Source organism: Chiloscyllium plagiosum, unplaced genomic scaffold (assembly GCF_037043375.1).
Source record: "Chiloscyllium plagiosum isolate Xiang-an unplaced genomic scaffold, Cpla_swu_hap1 HiC_scaffold_4, whole genome shotgun sequence".
NCBI lineage: Eukaryota > Metazoa > Chordata > Chondrichthyes > Orectolobiformes > Hemiscylliidae > Chiloscyllium > Chiloscyllium plagiosum.
In genome coordinates this window covers 4,069,996-4,089,126 of record NW_028270142.1, presented here as the reverse complement: position 1 = coordinate 4,089,126, position 19,131 = coordinate 4,069,996, and the positions used below count along the sequence as shown (strand labels likewise).

The following is a 19,131-nucleotide window of genomic DNA, read 5'->3' as shown; positions in this document are numbered from 1 at the left end:
ACCAAAGGCTAGATTTTTTGCTTCATTAGACGTGGACTGAGGAGTCGTGAATGGTGCTGAACGCAGTGTAATCATTAACAAACATCTCCAGTTCAGACTTTATGGAGGAAAGCTTAATGATTAAACAGCTGAAAATGACTGGTGACCTTTTTTCGTTTTCAAAGCACTCCCAATCCTCAGAGTTGCTAATATTTGTTGCAGCTTTACAAGTTTCTTCTGGTTAAAGAATGCAGAAGAAAATTGATGAGAATGGTTCCAGTGATGAGGCGCATCAATTACATAGATGTGGGACTTATTTTTTCTTGAAAAAGTTGAGTTTAGATAGAGGTATTCCAAGACATGGGGCTGGACAATTAAGGTGGGGAAAAGACTGTTCAAGTTTGTGGAAGAGTTTGAAAAAAAAGCGCAGATTTAATGTAATTGTCAAAAAAAATGGAATCGAGACAAGAGGTAAAGAACCTTTTGATAATTCCCTTGGACCTGATCAGAATGCATCCCAGGATATTAAAAGAAGTTAGCATGGTAGTAACCTTAGAAAAATCCTTAAATTCTGGAAAATGCCTCAGAGGATTAAAAACTGAATGTAACATTTTTCTTGAAAAAGGAAAGAAGACAAGAATCATAACTACAGGTCACTTAAAAATACCTCATTTGACCAAGTCAAGTCAGCATGGCTTCACAAAGTAGAAATATTATCTGGCAAATTTATTCGAGTTGTTTGAGGTAACAAGCTAGATTGATAAAGGGGAAGTAGCGGAAGTAATTTGTTTGGATTTACAGGTGTTTGACAAGGTACTGCACATTGGGTAGCTTAAGAGTCCATGGTGTTGGAGCTGGTATTCGCATGGATAGAGGTTTGGCTAACTAATACAAGATGAAGTGTCACTGGACTCGAGATATTAACTCTGCATTCTTCACATAGATACTGCCAAACCTGCTGAGTTTCACCAGCAATTTCTGTTTTTGTTTCTGATCTCCAGCATCTGCAGTTCTTTCTAAACAAAATATAAAATTGTATTAGGATAAGGGATGCATTTTCAGGATGGCAGCTTGTAACAAGTGGAGTGCCACAGTGATCAGTACTAGGCCACAATTATTTACTGAAGATATTAATGAGGAATAATAGATGTGAAAAGTGAATGTCGTATAGCAATGTTTGGCAATGAGCATTGTAGGTGAGAAGGTAAATGGTGCGGAGGATACAACTGCACAAAAACCTTGAGCTGCTGTGCCTTGGTAGGAAGAATACAAGAGCTGAATTTTTTTTGAATTGGAGAAAGGCTGTGGAAAGCTCCAGCACAGAGGAATTTGAAAGTCCTTGTGCATAAATTGTAAAAAGCTAGCACACAGCTTCAGGTAATAAATAATGTTGGGGCTTTATTTCAAAGGAAATGTTTGACTATCAAAATAGCAAAGTCTTGCTCAAATTATACAAGTAATTAGTTAGACCACATCTAGAATACTACAAATAGTTTTATTCCTCTTTTCTAAAGAAAGATCACCGAGTAATACAGTACAGGAGTGGCCCATTGAGTCTGTATTGCCAAAAATCCACTAAGTCTGCACTAATCTCACTTTTTGATACTAGGCCTACAGTCTTGAATGTTAAGACACTTCACGTGCTCATCCAAGTACTTTTTCAAAGGTTGTGAGATTACCCTCCCCAGGCTAAACATTCTGGACCCCTACCATCCTCTGGGTGAAAATTGCTTCCCTGTAAATCTCCTGTCACCTTAAAAGCATGTCCCCTTGTTATTGAACCTTCACTTAAGGAGAACATCTGTTTTTCTGTCCATTTTGTCCATGTCCCTTGTAATCTCGTACTCAATCAGGACCCCCTCAACCTTCTCTGCTCCAAAGAAAACAACGTAGGCAGGAGGCGGAGAAGTCAACATTTTGGGTATAAACCTTCCTGAATTCCTAAAGAAGGGTTATATCTGAAATGTTTACTTTCCATCTGATGCTGCCTGGCTTGCTGTTTTCTTTCAGCCTTCTGCTTTGGATTCCAGCATCTGCAGTTTTTTAAAATCTGTAACAAAGGAAATAACACATTATAAAGAAAGGTTGGATAGATAAACTGCTTCATCCCAGGCAATATCCTGGTGTTTCTCCACTGGATCCCTTCAGTGTAATCAATCCTATAGTGCATTGCCCAGAACTGCGCAAGGTATTCTAGCTGTGCCCGAACCAAAATCTTGTGGAGCTCCAACATAACCTTCCTGCTCTTTATGCCTTGACTGATGCAAACCAGATACACTGGCATTGAAGGCAGTCCAGAGAAGATTCATTAGGGTTAATCCTGAGTATGGAGATACTGGCTTATGAGGAGAATTTTACTTGGTTGGGCAGAGAGGTGACTTTATTAAAACATACAAGATTCTTAAGAGACTTGACAGGATAGATGCAAAGGCATTGTTTACTCTTGAGAGAGTTTAAAATCAGAGGACTTAATCTCAGAAGAAGGAGTCACCCATTTAAAATAGAGATGAGGAATTCCTTCTCTGACGACTGTTGTCTGTGGCATTCTTCATTGCAGAGAGCTATATTGGCTGGGTTGTTAAATTATATTCAAGGCTGAGTGATTTTTAATTGGCAAAGGAATCAAGGATTATGGGGGAAGAGGCAAGAAAGTAGAGTTAGAGAATATGAGCTGAGCCATGACCTTACTGAATTATTGAGTAAACTCGATAGCTGCCTACTTTGGCTTCTATGCCGACATTTTATGTCGGAATGCCGGAGGTGTTTGGGACCTGAAAAGCATTGCCTCAGGTTGTTGTGGAGATAGATTCATTTAAGATATTTAAGAATTGGATTATTATCTGGAAATAATGAATGTATAGGGATACAGGAAAGGAGAGAGGAAGAGAGTTCCACTCAGTAATTTGCTTTTTGAAGAGTTGAGCAGTTGTCACTGGCCAAATGACTGCCTCACTACACTATAATTGTTTCCTGATTCTGTTTTTGATCTAATACTATTTCTTTAATCTCCATAATAAGCCAGAGGTGGATTTTTCCTGCTGGACTTTTCAGTGGAATGTTGTTTTATTAAATATTTGAATTTTTTTTGGTTTCCCACTGTTTGTTAACTACTATAGCTTTTAGCCTATATACTTAATCAGGTCGATCTCCCCTATAATTGAATTGAATTTATTGTCACGTGTACGAGGCACAGTGAAAAGCTTTGTCTTGTGAGCAGTACAGGCAGATCGCATAGCTAAATAGCATAGACAAGTAAATAGTAGGTAAATAACAGCAAAACAAAACCACAGGTACAGGTGAATGCTGAGAGTTTGAGAGTCCATTCAATATTCTAACAACAGTAGGGTAGAAATTGTTTCAGAATTGGCTGGTATGAGAGTTCAGGCTTCTGTACCTTCTTCCCAATGGTAAAGATTGTAGAAATAGATTGCCAGGGTGGGATGTTTGAGAATGCTGGCGGCCTTTCTTTGACAGAGTCTGATTGATGGATTCTATAGATGGGAGGTTGGCCTTTGTGATTTTCCAGGCTGAGTTCACCACTCTCTGTGACTGTCTGCAATCTTGAATGGTACAGTTGCCATACCAGGTAGTGCTACATCCCCGAACCGTCGATTCTCCTGTTCCTTGGATGCTGCCTGACCTGCTGCACTTTTCCAGCAACACATTTTCAGCAGTGATACATCCAGACAGAATACTCTCGATGGCACACGGATAAAAGTTGGCGAGGGTATTTACCGTCCTGCCAAATTTCCTCAGCTGCCTGAGGAAGAAGAGACGTTGTTGGGCCTTTGTAACCAGTGCATCCACATGAAGAGTCCTAGAAAGCTTGTTGTGGATGAGCACTCCTAGGAGCTTGATACTCTCCACTCGTTCCACCTCTGTGCTGTTAATGTGTTGGGGGGGGGGGCATGGGTAACATCCCGTCGAAAGTCAATAATGAGTTCCTTGATTTTGCCAGCATTGAGAGCTAGGTTGTTCTCAATGCACCATTTTTCCAGGTCATCTATCTCCCGCCTGTATTCTGTTTCATCGCCATTTGAGGTTTGACCGACTGTGGTGGTGTCGTCAGTGAACTTGTAAATGGCATTAGTCTGGTATTTGGTGATGCAGTCATGGGTATACAGTGAGTACAGTAGGGGGCTGAGTACGCAGCCCTGGGGGGCTCCAGTGTTGAGTGTTAGTGAGGATGAAATGTTGTCCCCGATCTTCACTGACTGTGGCCTGTGGGTCAGGAATCTGAGGATCCAATTGCAGAGAGTATGGCTTAGTCAGAGATCACTAGGTTTAGTAATCAGTCTCGAGGGGATAATAGTGTTGAAGGTTGAAATGTAGTCAATGAGTAGGATTCTTACATAACTGTTTTTGGTATCAAGATGCTCTAGGGAGGAGTGATGGGCAAATGATATGGCATCTGATGTGGATCTGTTGGTCCGATAGGCAAATTGGAGTGGGTCAAGTGTAGTGGGGAGGCTGGTGTTGATTAATGCCATGACCAGCCTTTCAAAGCATTTCATGACCACTGCAGTTAGGGCCACTGGGCGGTAGTGATTGAGACATGCTGCATGAGCTGCCTTAAGCACAGGGATGATGTTGGCCCTCTGGAAACAGGCTGGGACAGTGGCCTGCTGCAGGGAGAGGTTGAAGATATCCGAGAAGACCTCTGCCTGTTGGTCTGTGCACGGCCTGGTACTTCGTCTGGTCCCGTCGCTTTCCTTGGATTCATACGAAGGAAAACTGATCTGACTCAGATGCAGTGACTGTTGGGATAGGTTTATCAGGACTTGTCTGAATAGGTGTTACCTCTCCACTGAAATTCTGCTCAAAGCAAGCATAGAAGGCATTGAGATGATTTGGAAGGGATGTGTCTTTGTTTGCTATCTTGCCCTGTCTCGTTTTAGAACCTGTGATGTCATTCAGTCCTTGCCATTGTCACCGGGTGTCTGTCTGGGTCTCTAGTTTGGATCGGTATTGGTCCTTGGCTGTCTTAATGGCTCTGGGAAAGTCATACTTGGATTCCTTGTATTTGAGTGGGTCTCCTGACTAGTAACTGTCACTGTTTATGTACCAAGGAGACATTAGGTCAGATGAGGTTAGAGGTAGGTTTTAAGGAGCATCTTAAAATGAGAAAAATGAGCAGAGAGATAATAGGAGGGACTACCAGAAATTGAGGCTGAGGCATTTTACTTAAATTATCTGACGGGTCAGCATTTATTGCCATCCAAGTCCTCCTTGAGAAGATGGTGTTGAGCTGCTCCTTTGTACTGTACAGGACTCATGTAGTTCAGTGGTTAGCACTGCTGCCTCGCAGCGTCAGGGACGGGGTTCTTTTTCACCCTCTGGCGATTCTGTGCAGAGCTTGCACATTTTCCTCATTTCTAGGTGGGTTTCCTCTAGGTACTCTGGTTTCCTCCAACAATCCACAGATGTGCAAGCTAGGTGGAGTGGGCATGCTAAATTGCTCGTAATGTCCAGGGATGTGCAGACTAGATTCCCTATTGTATGGAAACAGGTCCTTTGGCCCACCAAGTCTCCGAAGAGTAACCCACCCAGACTCATTTCCCTCTGACTAATGCACCTAACACTATGGGCAATTTAGCTTGGCTAACTCATCTGACCTGTACATCTTTGGACTGTGGGAGGGAACTGGAGCACCTGGGGGAAACCCACTCACACACTGGGAGAATGTGCAAACTCCACACAGACAGTCGCCCAAAGCTGAAATCGAACCCAGGTCCCTAACGCTGTGAGGCAGCAGTGCTAACCACTGAGCCACCATGCCACCTCTAGGTGAATTAACCATTGGAAATGCAGGGTCATGGGGGAAAGGGCAAGGCTGGATCTCAGTGGAATGCTCTTCATAAGGTCAGTGTGTACTCAATGGGCCAAATGGCCCGTTTCCCACTGTAGAGGGACTCTATGATTTGGTGTAAGTAGACCCAGAGATGGAAATGTGTTGCTGGAAAAACGCAGCAGGTCAGGCAGCATCTAGGGAACAGGAGAATCAACGTTTCGGGCATTAGCCCTTCTTCAGGAAAGTAGACCCACAATACTGTTGGAGAACAAATTCTAAAATTTTGATCCAATGCCACTAAAAAATGGTGATATATTTCCAAGTCAAGATGTTGTGCAGTTTTAAGGGGAACTTGAGTGGTAGTGTTCCCATGTATCTGCATTTCTGCAGTGCATCTTGAAGATGGTGTACACTGCTAGTATGGGGGCATTGATAGTGGAAGGACTGAATGGTTGTGGTGCCCTTCAAGTGCACTACTTTGTCTTGGGTGGTGTCAAGCTTCTTGGGTGTTCTGGGATCTGCATTCAGCCAAGCAAGCGGTTGTATCACACACTTGATTTCTGCCTTGTAGATGGTGGACAAGCTTTCGGGAGCTGGGAGGTATATTAACTGCTCTGACCTGTTCTTGTAGCTGCATTACTTATATAATTAGTTCAGTTTCTGGTCAATGGTAAGCTCCAGGATATTGGGTTATGACTGAATGGCTGCTACCAGAAGTGATTCAAACCTGGAATACTCAAGGTCAGAATTGGAAGAACAGTATGGGAGTGCAAAGTGGTGTGTGGGTGTGTGTGTGTGGTGGTGGGGGAAATGTCAACGTACATGTGGAATTGATGTTGTGTTTTTGGATAATATTGCCATCAGATGTTATGAAGATGAGAGATTTAAAATGGATACATGGGTGGGGCAGAGATAGAGAAATAATGGAGGATTTGCAGTTACTCCTCACCTTGACCATTTTTTTGTTTGCTGTCTTTGTCCCACTACCATTACTTCTGCCTTGCATCATCATCCTTTTTGTCACTGACAGACGTTCCATTTTTTATACCACTTTTTTTCCTGTTTGTGCACTTCCTTAAAGTCCATTGCTTCTCATTTTTCTTCCTCTATTGAGAGGTCATTGATCTGAAATATTAACTCTTCTTCCCTCACAGATGCTGCCAGGTTTGCTGAGTCTTTTCAGCATTGTGTTTTTAATATTTTCTATATCATTGGTCTTCTGGTTTTGGGACATTTCCATCCACAGCAAATCCAACTAAAGAGATTTTCCTCATTTTCAGATAAGCACAGCTCTCATAAAAATGGGAAGAAAAGTGATGGACCCTCCGGAAGTTCGTTCTTCACATGGTTCATGATAATTGCTTTGCTGGGTGTTTGGTCATCAGTAGCAGTTGTTTGGTTTGATTTGGTGGATTACAAAGAGGTTTTGGGTAAGTTTTTCAATTTGTTTTCCAACTATTGAAGGAAGTTCTTTTCTGACTCCTTGTTACTAAATTATCAGAGCAGTTGCACTGTATCCAGTCCTGCATGCACAATAATGCCCCGATTTAAAATTGGCAAGTATGAAGCTATCTCTTCATTACCACCACTAACTTCATCCCTCTCCCTGGTTACTGTTGGAGGTTGAACAATATTTGACCCCAAGATGAGCCCCTCATCCTACATCTCCATCATTGCAAAGACTACATATTCCACCCCTGTAACTTCTACCACCTCTGCCCATGCATAGTCTTCTGTTGCTGAAATCTTCATCCATGCCTTTAATAATCTCTCTACACTTCAGTATTCTTCTGCAAATCTGGCTGTTCTCCTGCATTTTGTTGTCTAAACCAGAAATCATCAAATGCTGTCTGACTATGCCCTTGCTTGCATAAAGCACTGTTTAATCTCTTGTTGCTTGTGTTTCTTACGGTCAAGTTACACTTTGATTTTAAAACTCTCATCTTTTGTTTTCAGTTACCGTCGTGACTTTGTCTCTCCCTATCATCTGTCATCTTCTCCAATCCCACAAACCTTCGATATCTGCACTCTAATTCTGACCTCTTGAGCATCCCAGATTTTCTTCATTGCTGTGTATGCGTTCAACTGTCAATAACCTATGCTTTAGAATTTCCTTCCCAAACCCTCCAGTTCTGTACCTCTCTTTGTCCTTAAGATGCTGTTTAAAATCTACCTCTTTAACCAAGCTTTGGGCCATTTCTCCTATTACCTATTTGGTGTTGGATGCTGCTTGTTGAAGTGCAGTAGGACTATTTTAAGTGCTTTAAAGGTGCTATAAAAATGTGGTTTTGGCTTGGTTCTTTTTTTTTTATTGTGTGTGTAACAGTGCTAATCTGGAAAATGTTTGAAATGTTTATTTTTATCATGCATGCAGCTAAAGCAAAGGATTTCCGTTATAATTTTTCACAGGTATTACAAGGTAGGACTTTCACTGTTCTTGCATGTTGTTTTATTCCTGTTATGTTGAAATTTCCTTTGTACATCTGATTTTCTATTGAAGCCTACAATATTAACCTTTTTTCTTCTATCCTGGGATTTGCAATACATGGTGATTCATGCTTCTTTTGCTGTACATTTATGGTTTACAGAATCCCTTTTTCTTTTACACAATATTGAATATGGGGCAGTACGTACGTGTGCATGACTTTTAACATTAATTTTCAGAAATGTCCCCAGTAGGGGAGATTTAGTTGTCGTCTGATGCCTTATTGAGATAATTATGGCAATGTTATATTTTCTCTTAAATGATTGCATTTGTAATTTAATGTTCTGTTAAATTAAGGTTAAAGTCAGTTTTATTTGGGAGGTGCTGGCATATAACCTACTTGAAAATGAATGTTATATTGGTAAAGTGAGAATGCAAAACGTTTTGCAGTCATTTTGATTTGCAGTATTATAATGGATTTCAATTCAAGTTGTGGTGCATTTTAAATGCAAAATCCACAATATTTGTTAGTCTGTGCTATATTGCTTAATGTTTCTAATTTCGGTAAGCTACTTGCAATTTCAAAAATGCTTTGCCTGTCTTAACATTTTCAATTCTAGCATTTGATAATATAGCGATTTTTGAGAAGATTTGTGTCTCAGGTTGATAAATATGTAAGTTAGCTCGCAGAGCTGGAAGATTCATTTTCAGGCATTTCATCACCATACTAGGTAACGTCATTGAGAATCTCAGGTAAAGTGCTGGTGGTGTGTCCAGCCTCTCTATAGGTTTTCCAAACAGAGTTAGATCCTATCTACCTTACCTGGGGCGAGGGGGCTAGAAATGACATCACCCACCTTAAGAAACCAAGACCTATAAATAGAGAGGCAGAGAATAAAAGATCTCTATGGAATCAATGACCATATCATGACAACATTTAGCATTCAGTTTGAGAGACAAACTTGGGTTGGAAGCAACAATGCTAAGCTCAAACAAGGTACGGCAGACCTGGTTAGACTTTGTTCCTCAACTGTCTGCGTCTTTCAATGATAGATGTTTCAGAAAATAGTTAATGGCTCATGGCAAAGATAGTGAGGAAGAAGCATACCAGAAAAAGGACTAGTCAAGCATTCTGAGTGGGAGAAAAAAAAGCAAATTACTGGTGAAACTCAGCTGGTCTGGCAGTATCTCTGAGAAGAAAGCAGAGTTAACATTTTGAATCCAGTTACTCTTCAGAACTGGAGTTTGGCCAGCAATTTGTTTTTGCTATAGATCTCCAGCTTTTGTAGTTGTTTGTTTTATTTAAGTATCAAATTGAAAGAAAAAAACATTATGTATTGTGGTACAGATTAGTAGTAAACCTGGGAGATTGGGAATGTTTTAAAATCCAGTAAAAGATGTCTAGAAAAGTAATAAATGAAAAAACAAACTTTGCAATAACCTTGCAGATAATATCGAAACAGATACAAGCGTCCCTGTGTATTGTTATGGACCAGGCCAAACCCCCTCAAAATCTATTAAGGTGAAAGCCTTGACACCAACTTTTCTTATTTTAGAAGGCAAGTGTAAAGTGTGTCCCACAATTTGTTTGATCAGATTATCAGGCCTGAAGCAAAGCACACTCCTTACATGTAAAATGCATAAAAAATAACATAAAAAATTAGCTTAACTGTGACTCTGTTGAAATACTTAACAAGATAATGTGTTAACTACCACTGATTAGCTATTTGAAAATAGTAACATCCCATAAGTAGACCCTTGGCAGAGGCAAATTCAGTAGATTATCATAGTGTTCTCCAGTCCAGGAAGAAAGAACGTGAAGAGAAAATTGAGAGAGAGAAGGAGCAAGAACTCGTGTTTTGCTGTAGCGGGGAGAGATGTATAACAGCTTCCAAACCCCAGCAGCTACAGAAAGCTAAACTAAAATCCTGGTTCTGAGAGCTTGACTATGCACCTGCATGTTGTGTTCCGACTTAAAAGAAACCAAAACCTCAAGCTGTTTACTTTATTGACGTGGAGCAGACCGCTTGGTACCTCTGTCTCAATCTCTCTTTTTTTTTAAAAGAAAAACCTGGACAAAATACACCTCTTAAAGTCAGTGTTGTCAACCCCCTACCCCCCCCAAAAAGCCACCAGTATTCAAATGGGTTCAATTTTTGTAAACTTTCAGTCTTATGCTGTTAGTGCACTGCAATTACATTGACTCTAAGCATGGAAACATTCAGTTCTACAGCCCATTTTTCTTGCCACCGACTGCCACTGTTTTCATTAATCAAAGTTGTGACAATGCATCAGCAATTACATTGCCTCATCCTGCCACATATGTAATTTTCAAATTCAATGGGTGCAGTAAATAGTTTGGAATTTTTATCCTTAAATTTTTCCAAAAACTTTAAGGGGTTATGATCAGTAAGTACTATTGTCTCAGATACATTACTAGAAATACCAATGTTGCAATGCCAACACCAAACTCAAGGTCTCCCTCTCAGTGCATGATTTGGAGGCGCTAGTGTTGTACTGGGGTGTACAAAGTTAAAAACCACACAACACCAGGTTACAACCACCTGATGAAGGAGCAGCGCTCCGAAAGCTAGTGCTTCCAAATAAACCTATTGAACTGTAACCTGGTGTTGTGATTTTTAACCCCCTCAGTGCAGGAATATTTGTTGGTGAATATTCAGTTTTCAGGAAAAATACCTAATAGGCTTTTCTATTCTCTGACTGTCATCTTGTAAGAACACAGCACAGACACCCACGTCACTCATCGATAGCCACTTTCAATGGCTTTGTATAATTAGGTGTGGCTAACGCTGGAATAGTGGTTAACACAGTTTTCAGGTTGTGAAGTGCCTTCTGACATTCCTCCACTTGCAGAAGTTTTCTGCACTTCAATAGGTCAGTCAGTGAAGCAACCATGCTGCTAACATTCAGTCCCAGGAATTGTACTATTTCCCTCCTCGATGGTATGAGGAAACTCCCCAAAAACTTTTGTTTTTATGTCCCGTGGGGCCATTTGTCCATGACCAATCTCATGGCCCAGGAATGTGACTTGGGCTTTTACAAGCTCACTCTTAACTAGGTTTATCACCAAGCCTGCCTCCTGAAGTCAATTGAACAATTCAGACAGATGCTGCAAATGTTCCTTCCATACACGACTAACAATCACCCGATCACCTAATTACAACAACAGTTGAAACTTTATTGCTGGAACAGCACAGCAGGTCAGGCAGCATCCAGGGAACAGGAGATTCGACGTTTCGGGCACAGGCCCTTCTTCAGGAAGGCCTGTGCCCGAAACGTCGAATCTCCTGTTCCCTGGATGCTGCCTGACCTGCTGTGCTGTTCCAGCAATAAAGTTTCAACTTTGATCTCCAGCATCTGCAGACCTCACTTTCTCCTCCTAATTACAACAACAGTTGAGTAATCCCGAAATGACCTCCTTGGATAGTCTTTGATATGTAAATAATTTTGATGTAAAATTTGATCTTTGTATTTCCGTGGGTAGTCCATAACAAAATAAAAATTGAGTAACTCTTCTACAATCCTTGAACCGTGTTACTGCATAATGGAATCGCCTTCGGAATACTAGTAGACACATACTTTATGGTCAACAAATAAGAACTCGTGCTTTTTGTTTTAGGTAGGCATCCTATACAATCAATTAAGACCCTTGTATGTTGTTCCTCATGTGAGAATGGGTATTAAGGGTGCTGATTTTATCATTTCCTGAGGTTTTCTAATTACCTGATGTATATGACATGTCCAGCAAAATTCACACATTTTTATGCTGTCCAGGCCAAAAAAAAGTTTGCGTGAGTTTTCCTTACTCCCAAATGGCCTCCTACTGGTAATTCATGTGCTGCTCGCAGCACCACCTCTCTACAACCAATCTGTAATACAACTTTATGAACTTCTGCCCCTTTTTTATCCACTTGAATATGTGATGGTCTCCATTACCTCATCAATACTTAATTTTTAAGATGATAACATTTTGGGATACACTCAGGTTCTTTTTCTTTGTGTGCTATTTGATACAACTGCTTAAGTTTTCATCATCCTGTTGTAATTCAACTAACCTGTCTGAACTGAAAATATCCACTTTGTCCTCACCTGTTCTTATTTTTCCTCAATCACTTGATCACTCAGTTTCTGACAAGTGAACTTCAACTTTCTTATCTTTACTCCTTTATTTCTCCTAGTTCACCCTGTGGCTTTGTAACTGTTACTACTAAGTCAGAAAAATAATCCCAGGATATACTTCCTGTAAACCTCAGTTGCCTGGTTTTCCCATTGTCTTTTCAAACATATTTGGCATTGCTCCCATCTGTAATCCAGCATATCATTACTGAGGATTAACTGTATCTCCAGAACAGAGAATTTCACTATTACTCCTACCACCACTTCACTTTTCACCTGACTCTCCAACCTCATTTCAAATGAAACATTGCTCTTCTCATCATGAATTCTACATATTACCACCTTTTCTGGCAATACTCCTTCAGAATTACATATCTCCTCATCTCTCGCCATCAAAGATTGACTTGCTTCCATAGCCCTTAAAATTTTAATTTCTTTACCTAGTCCTCCTTGTGCACGTGAACAAACATAATGCACACAAGTAAATTCTTCAGAGACATCTGGTGTTTCCTTTTCTGCTAACACCCGATCAGGTTTTACTTTTCCTTGCAGCTTGTTAGCTTCTACTCTGCTTTCCTTTAGCACTTCAACAAAACTCACTGGCTTATCCTGTTTTCCTGTATCTGTCTTCCCAGTGCTTTTCTTAAACCACCAACACTGTGATTTAATGTGGCCTACTTTATTACAGTGAAAACGCCTGAGCTTCTTTAGTTCTGTTGACACCTCATGGGTTTCCTTTTTATCAAATTGTAAACTGTCTTTGCAATCTTCAATGAGATCTCCTTTTCCCATAAACCATGAGGATTTCTTGCTTCCCCAGGTTCTATCCCAGATTGAAATTTATGTTGGTAGCCAAACTTTGATTAATGAACGAATTCGTAATTATCTGCCATTTCCGCTGCTAATCTTGCAGCCTTAACTTTAGCCATCCTTTTCTGTTTCTTATATTTATGAAGTAGTATGAAGTGATTCATTTTGGTAGGAAGAATGAGCAGGGTCAATACAAAGTTATGAGCAGAGTGACTGATGTACAAATGCGCACAAATCATTCAAGGTAGCAGTGTATTATGGAAAGAATCAATAAAGCATATATGAAATCTTGGGTTTTATGAATAAGCACATAAGAATAGACTAGCAAGTAAATTATGATAAACCTGTACTAAACGAAAGTCTGGCTTTAACTGGACTATTGCTTCCAATTCTATGCACTAGACTTCAGAGAGGATGTGAAGGCTTTATAGATGGTGTAGAAAATATTCAAGGGAATGATTAGAGGGATGTGGATAAATTGATGAAGACTAAGCTATTCGGTTTGGAGAAGAGAAAATTAGATAAAGCTGTTCAAAATCATCAGGTTTAGATTAGATTTCTTACAGTGTGGAAACAGGCCCTTCGGCCCAACAAGTCCACACCGCCCGCCGAAGCGCAACCCACCCATACCCCTACATTTACCCCTTATCTAACACTACGGGCAATTTAGCATGGCCAATTCACCTGACCTGCACATCTTTGGACAGTGGGAGGAAACCGGAGCACCTGGAGGAAACCCACGCAGACACGGGGAGAATGTGCAAACTCCACACAGTCAGTCACCTGAGTCGGGAATTGAACCCGGGTCTCTGGCGCTGTGAGGCAGCAGTGCTAACCACTGTGCCACCGTGACCCCATGAAGGACAAACTGTTGATGTTGGCAGAAGGATCGACAACCAGAGGACGCTGGTTTAAGGTGACTGGCAAGAGAAACCATTGTTGTACAAGGAAAAATGTTTTTTGCAGCAAGTGGTTGAGATATGGAATACATTGCCTGAGTGTGGTCACAAACTGAACTAGAACCTTAAAAAAAAAATTATCTGAATAGAAAAAGTTGAGACTCTGGGAACAATTGCTGAATGGGACTAGGTGAGTTGCTCTTGTGTCCACAACAGGTTGAAAAGTCTCTCTGAGCTCTTATGGTTTTGTGATTCTATGTACATCCTTTCATCTGGAGCATTGCATTATTTTATACCTTTGTAGCTGATGCTACATTAATATTAAGTTGTTGAGCTATAAACTTGAGAATTAATTTGAATCTTGTCAACAGTAGTCTTCAGTGGCTATGCATAAAGTCTTAGTACAACTTGAAGATAAAATTTCACTATTACTAAAATTTGGGGTCGGCATGGTGGCTCAGTGGTTAGCACTACTGCCTCACAGTGCCAGGGACCCGGGTTCGATTCTAGCCTCGGGTAACTGTCTGTGTGGAGTTTGCACATTCTCCCCGTGTCTGCGTGGGTTGGGTTTCCTCTGGATGCTCCGGTTTCCTCCCACTGTCCAAAGTATAGGTTAGGTGAGTTGGTTCTGCTAAATTGCCCATTGTTTTAGTGGGCGGCACGGTGGCATAGTGGTTAGCACTGTTGCCTCACAGCGCCAGAGACCCGGGTTCAATTCCCGACTCGGGCGACTGACTGTGTGGAGTTTGCACATTCTCCCCGTGTCTGCGTGGGTTTCCTCCGGGTGCTCCGGTTTCCTCCCACAGTCACAATGATGTGCGGGTCAGGTGAATTGGCAATGCTAAATTGCCCGTAGTGTTAGGTTAAAGGGGTAAATGTAGGGGTATGGGTGGGTTTCGCTTCGGCGGGTCGGTGTGGACTTGTTGGGCCGAAGGGCCTGTTTCCACACTGTAAGTAATCTAATCTAAACACAACAAAATATATTTTGGCGGCATGGCGGCACAGTGGTTAGCACTGCTGCCTCACAGCGCCAGAGACCCGGGTTCAATTCCCTCCTCAGGCGACTGACTGTGTGGAGTTTGCACATTCTCCCCGTGTCTGCGTGGGTTTCCTCCGGGTGCTCCGGTTTCCTCCTACAGTCCAAAGATGTGCAGGGTCAGGTGAATTGGCCATACTAAATTGCCCGTAGTGTTAGGTAAGGGGTAAATGTAGGGGTATGGGTGGGTTTCGCTTCGGCGGGTCGGTGTGGACTTGTTGGGCCGAAGGGCCTGTTTCCACACTGTAATCTAATCTAATCTAATCTAATCTAATCTAAAATTGTGTATCTTGCAAACACTTTGGACTAGTCTTACAGCTGTGGCTATTGTTACCTTAATTGCATTTAAATTTTTCATCATTATAGAATATGGATCTTTAAAGTGGTTTCTTGAAGGACTTAGGCAACTATGCAAGTGTACAAATTGAGTAGGTGTAGACCATTCAGCACTTTGAGCATTCTCTGCCATTTGCTAGGTCATGATTCGTCTGATTTTGGACTTATTGGCTTTGACTCCTCAGTGGCCAAGTATTTATTCGGCTCTGTTTTAAAGTATTAAATGAATGTGACCCTCAGAGACATATATTTTCCTCACTTTAATCTTAAATAGGAGGCCCTTTTTTTTTAAAGACCATTTTCTAGAGTTCTGGTCTCTCCATCCACCATGTCAGTTCCTCTCAGGCGGATCTTGCATGTTTCAGTAAGATCTCCCCTCATTCTTCTGAGCTCCACTGCACCAGGTTTAACTTATCTACAAGCTTTTTATGATTCACCCAGATCCATCTAATGTAGAGTTCTGCAATCTATCTACATTTAAATAATATGCTGCTTTTCATTACTTTATACCAAAAGACAAGCTCTCGTTTGCCCATGTTATACTCCCATCTACTAATTTGTTTTTGCTCACTCACTTGACCTTTTCTTTACCTCCTTGCAGGATCATTTTGTCCTCTTCCCGGGTTACTCATTGATCTTTTGTGTCATCAGCAAATTTACCAATCATTGTCAGTCCCCTCATCGAAGTCATTAATCTAGATTGTAAGTAGTTGAAGCCCTTGCTCTGATCCCAATAGTGCATTGCTTATTGCCTTCTTTGTTTCCTGTTAGTTAAGTAATGTTAATGTTAACCCCTACACTGAGTTCTTATTTTGTTTAGGAACCTTTGCTGTGACACTTTGTCAAATGGCTTCTGGACACCCAAGTACACCTCATCTATAAGTTCCTCTTTATTCGCTTTACTTGTTATTTCCACAAAAAGCTCTAAATTAGTCAAATACTATTTACCTTTCACAAAAGCATATTGAGATTGTCTAAATGCCCTGCAATAACTTTTTTCATGACACTTGTTACAGCAAGAAAGGGCATTCAGCCATTGTGCCTACAAGGCATTTCAATGTTTCTAGCTATTTTACAAGATTCTAGGTGATTTTAGAAAATTAAAACTAATGCATCAACTATCTTAGCAATATTTAAAGACCCAAAGATGATCTTGATCAGGACCTAAGAAATTGTCCACATTTAGTTCCAATAATTTTCTCAGTAGTTTTTTAAAATTGTAATTACTTTAGATTTGTCCTTCCCTTTCACCTCTTGATTCCCAGTATATCTGGGATACTATTTGTCTCTTCTACAGTGGAGACAAATGTAATATATATGCTTGTTTCATTTATGATTCCCTTATTTTCTATTATAAATTCCCCAGATGTACACACTGGAGAATTAATGCTTAGTTTACTCTTTTCCAGGTATTAACAAGGGAATAACTCCTATGTATTTACATTTATTGTTCGCTTTCTCTCGTACTACTTTTTAAGGCAATCATTTGTTTTTTATTTTTGCCTCATCTGACCTGTCACTAAACTGGGCAATATTGTACATTTTTACTTACATTTTGTGAGATCTTTAACTTCCTTACTATGGAGGATTGATCCTTTCCCAAGAGCCTGTTTTTCTCATTGGAATGTATCTTCAAGTGTTATGAAATAACTTCTTAAATGTCAGCCACTATACCTCTACTGAACTGTCCTTTGACCCAGTTCTTCTGTTTATTTTGGCCAGTTCTGTCTTCGTACCCTCATTGTTATCTTTAGTTAAATTTGAAACAGCAGTCGTAAATTTGGTCTTTTGTCCCTTAAGCAGAATGGAAAATTCTGCTACTTAGGGATCCCCTCAGCACGATTCTTAATCTGTTTTATTGCATATTGCCATATATAGAATATCCCGTTCTGGCTCAGGAGCATATTGCTCTAAGAAGCACACTATGAACATAGTATTTTCACCATTCTGATTTGTTCATTTCATATGTAGACTCAAATCACTCATGGTTATCGCCATTCTTTTATCAGAAGCTTCCATTATTTATTCTTGTATACCCTGATCTAAAGTGTAGTTAGAAATAAGGGAATCCACAAGTGACAACTTAAGCTTTTGCTTTTTCTCAGCTTTATCCCAACTGACTTCTTTGTCTATGGTAATTTCTGTCTATTGTACTGATACCATCCTTAATTAAGAGCTTGCATTCCACCTTTCCCCTTCCTGCCAAAATGTCATTTAAATGAACACTTGAAACACCAAAACATTCATGGCTACAGGCCAAGTGGTAGAAATGGGATTAGAATAGATGGATTTTTGATAACTGGCACTGGCATGATGGGTTGAAGGACCTCTTTCCATGCTGTAAAAACTCTGACTGTTTGAATACTTGGGTCCCAACCTTTGTCATATTGAAAAGAATTCTCTGTAATGACATACATGTTTGTTTTTTTTATTACTTTTGCCATCTCTAGCTGTATCAGCTAGCACACAAGTTTGTATGTTTTGTCCCTTCCTGCCACTCTTACTATTAATACCTTTATTGCTCTCCTGCTCTGTACATCTGTTTAATTTATCACATTTTCTTTCACACAATGCTTCTTCCCCAAGTTGAATAATTATATTGGAATGTCATAGGGTTCTTACCTGAGATTTCTTAGGCTGATGCTATAGTGGCTATCCCTATGGTTTTGGATGTGGGTTTGCTTGCTGAGCTGCAAGGTTCATTTCCAGACATTTCATTACCTTACTAGGTAACATCTTCAGTGGGCCTCAGGCAAAGCAATGCTGAAAATTCCTGCTTTGTATTTATATGTTTGGATTTCTTTGGATTAGTGTTATTTCCTGTGGTGAAGTCACTTCTATTCCTTTTCTCAGGGGGTGGTAGATGGAGTCTAACTCGATGTTTTTGTTGATAGAGTTCCGGTTGGAATGCCATGCTTCTAGGAATTCTTGTGCATGACTTTGTTTGGCTTGACCTAGAATGGATGTGTTGTCCCATTCAAAGTGGTGTCCTTCCTATCCATATGTGAAGATACTAGTGAGAGAGGGTCATGTCTTTTTGTGGCTAGTTAGTGTTCATGTATCCTGGTACAAATCTTCTCAAAACTCACTAATCCCTATGGTCTTGATTCATATACCAGGTGAAATTTGTTTGAATATACTGTAGTTACTGTAGTAAAGCAAAGAACTAGAGATGCTGGAGATCTGAAACAAAACGTGTTGGTAATAGAACTCAGCAGGTCTGGCCCCATCTGTGGGAGAAAGCAGGGTTAACATTTTGAGTCCGGTTCATGAATTACTCTGTATGTTCAACATGAGCATCCAAAGATCCAACTTCTGTTAATTTTTTTCATGCTGTACATTCTTTGAAACAAAATTTAACGAGTGTAATATTGTTCTTGCTTTTGCCCATAAATAGGAAAACTCGGAGTCTATGATGCCGATGGAGATGGCGATTTTGATGTGGAAGATGCCAAAATTTTGCTAGGCAAGCATATTATTTGAGTTTTCTTTTGCATGGAGTTGTAAAGGTGCATCATCATTTGGCTGTTGCATGACTGACTGCTTGGCGTGTCACATGAAAGGTAATGAGTGAAATTGTGAACTGCACACTGAAATTTGGGACTGTGGGTGAAAATGTAAATGAAATACAGTTGAATGTAGCAAATGAATATATGTAATGCATTGTGTAACTGACAGGAATATATACACATATAATTTTAAAAGAAGTGTTAGGATT

The 19,131-nt window shown here is 40.4% G+C and overlaps 1 protein-coding gene across 6 annotated transcripts in view; it reads left to right on the top strand.

The window, feature by feature from the left end:
- The window catches only part of unm_hu7910 (un-named hu7910), a 235,060-nt gene that overhangs the window by 51,974 nt on the left and 163,955 nt on the right, over window positions 1-19,131 (top strand). For 5 of the 6 annotated variants that reach the window (XM_087985915.1, XM_043689309.2, XM_087985917.1 and 2 more), the window contains exons 2-4: window positions 7,051-7,200; window positions 8,145-8,189; window positions 18,811-18,879. In XM_087985915.1, the coding sequence (XP_087842041.1) occupies window positions 7,051-7,200; window positions 8,145-8,189; window positions 18,811-18,879 (264 nt within the window). The remainder of the gene's footprint in view (window positions 1-7,050; window positions 7,201-8,144; window positions 8,190-18,810; window positions 18,880-19,131) is intronic. The other variant, XM_087985918.1, reaches the window with a different exon arrangement.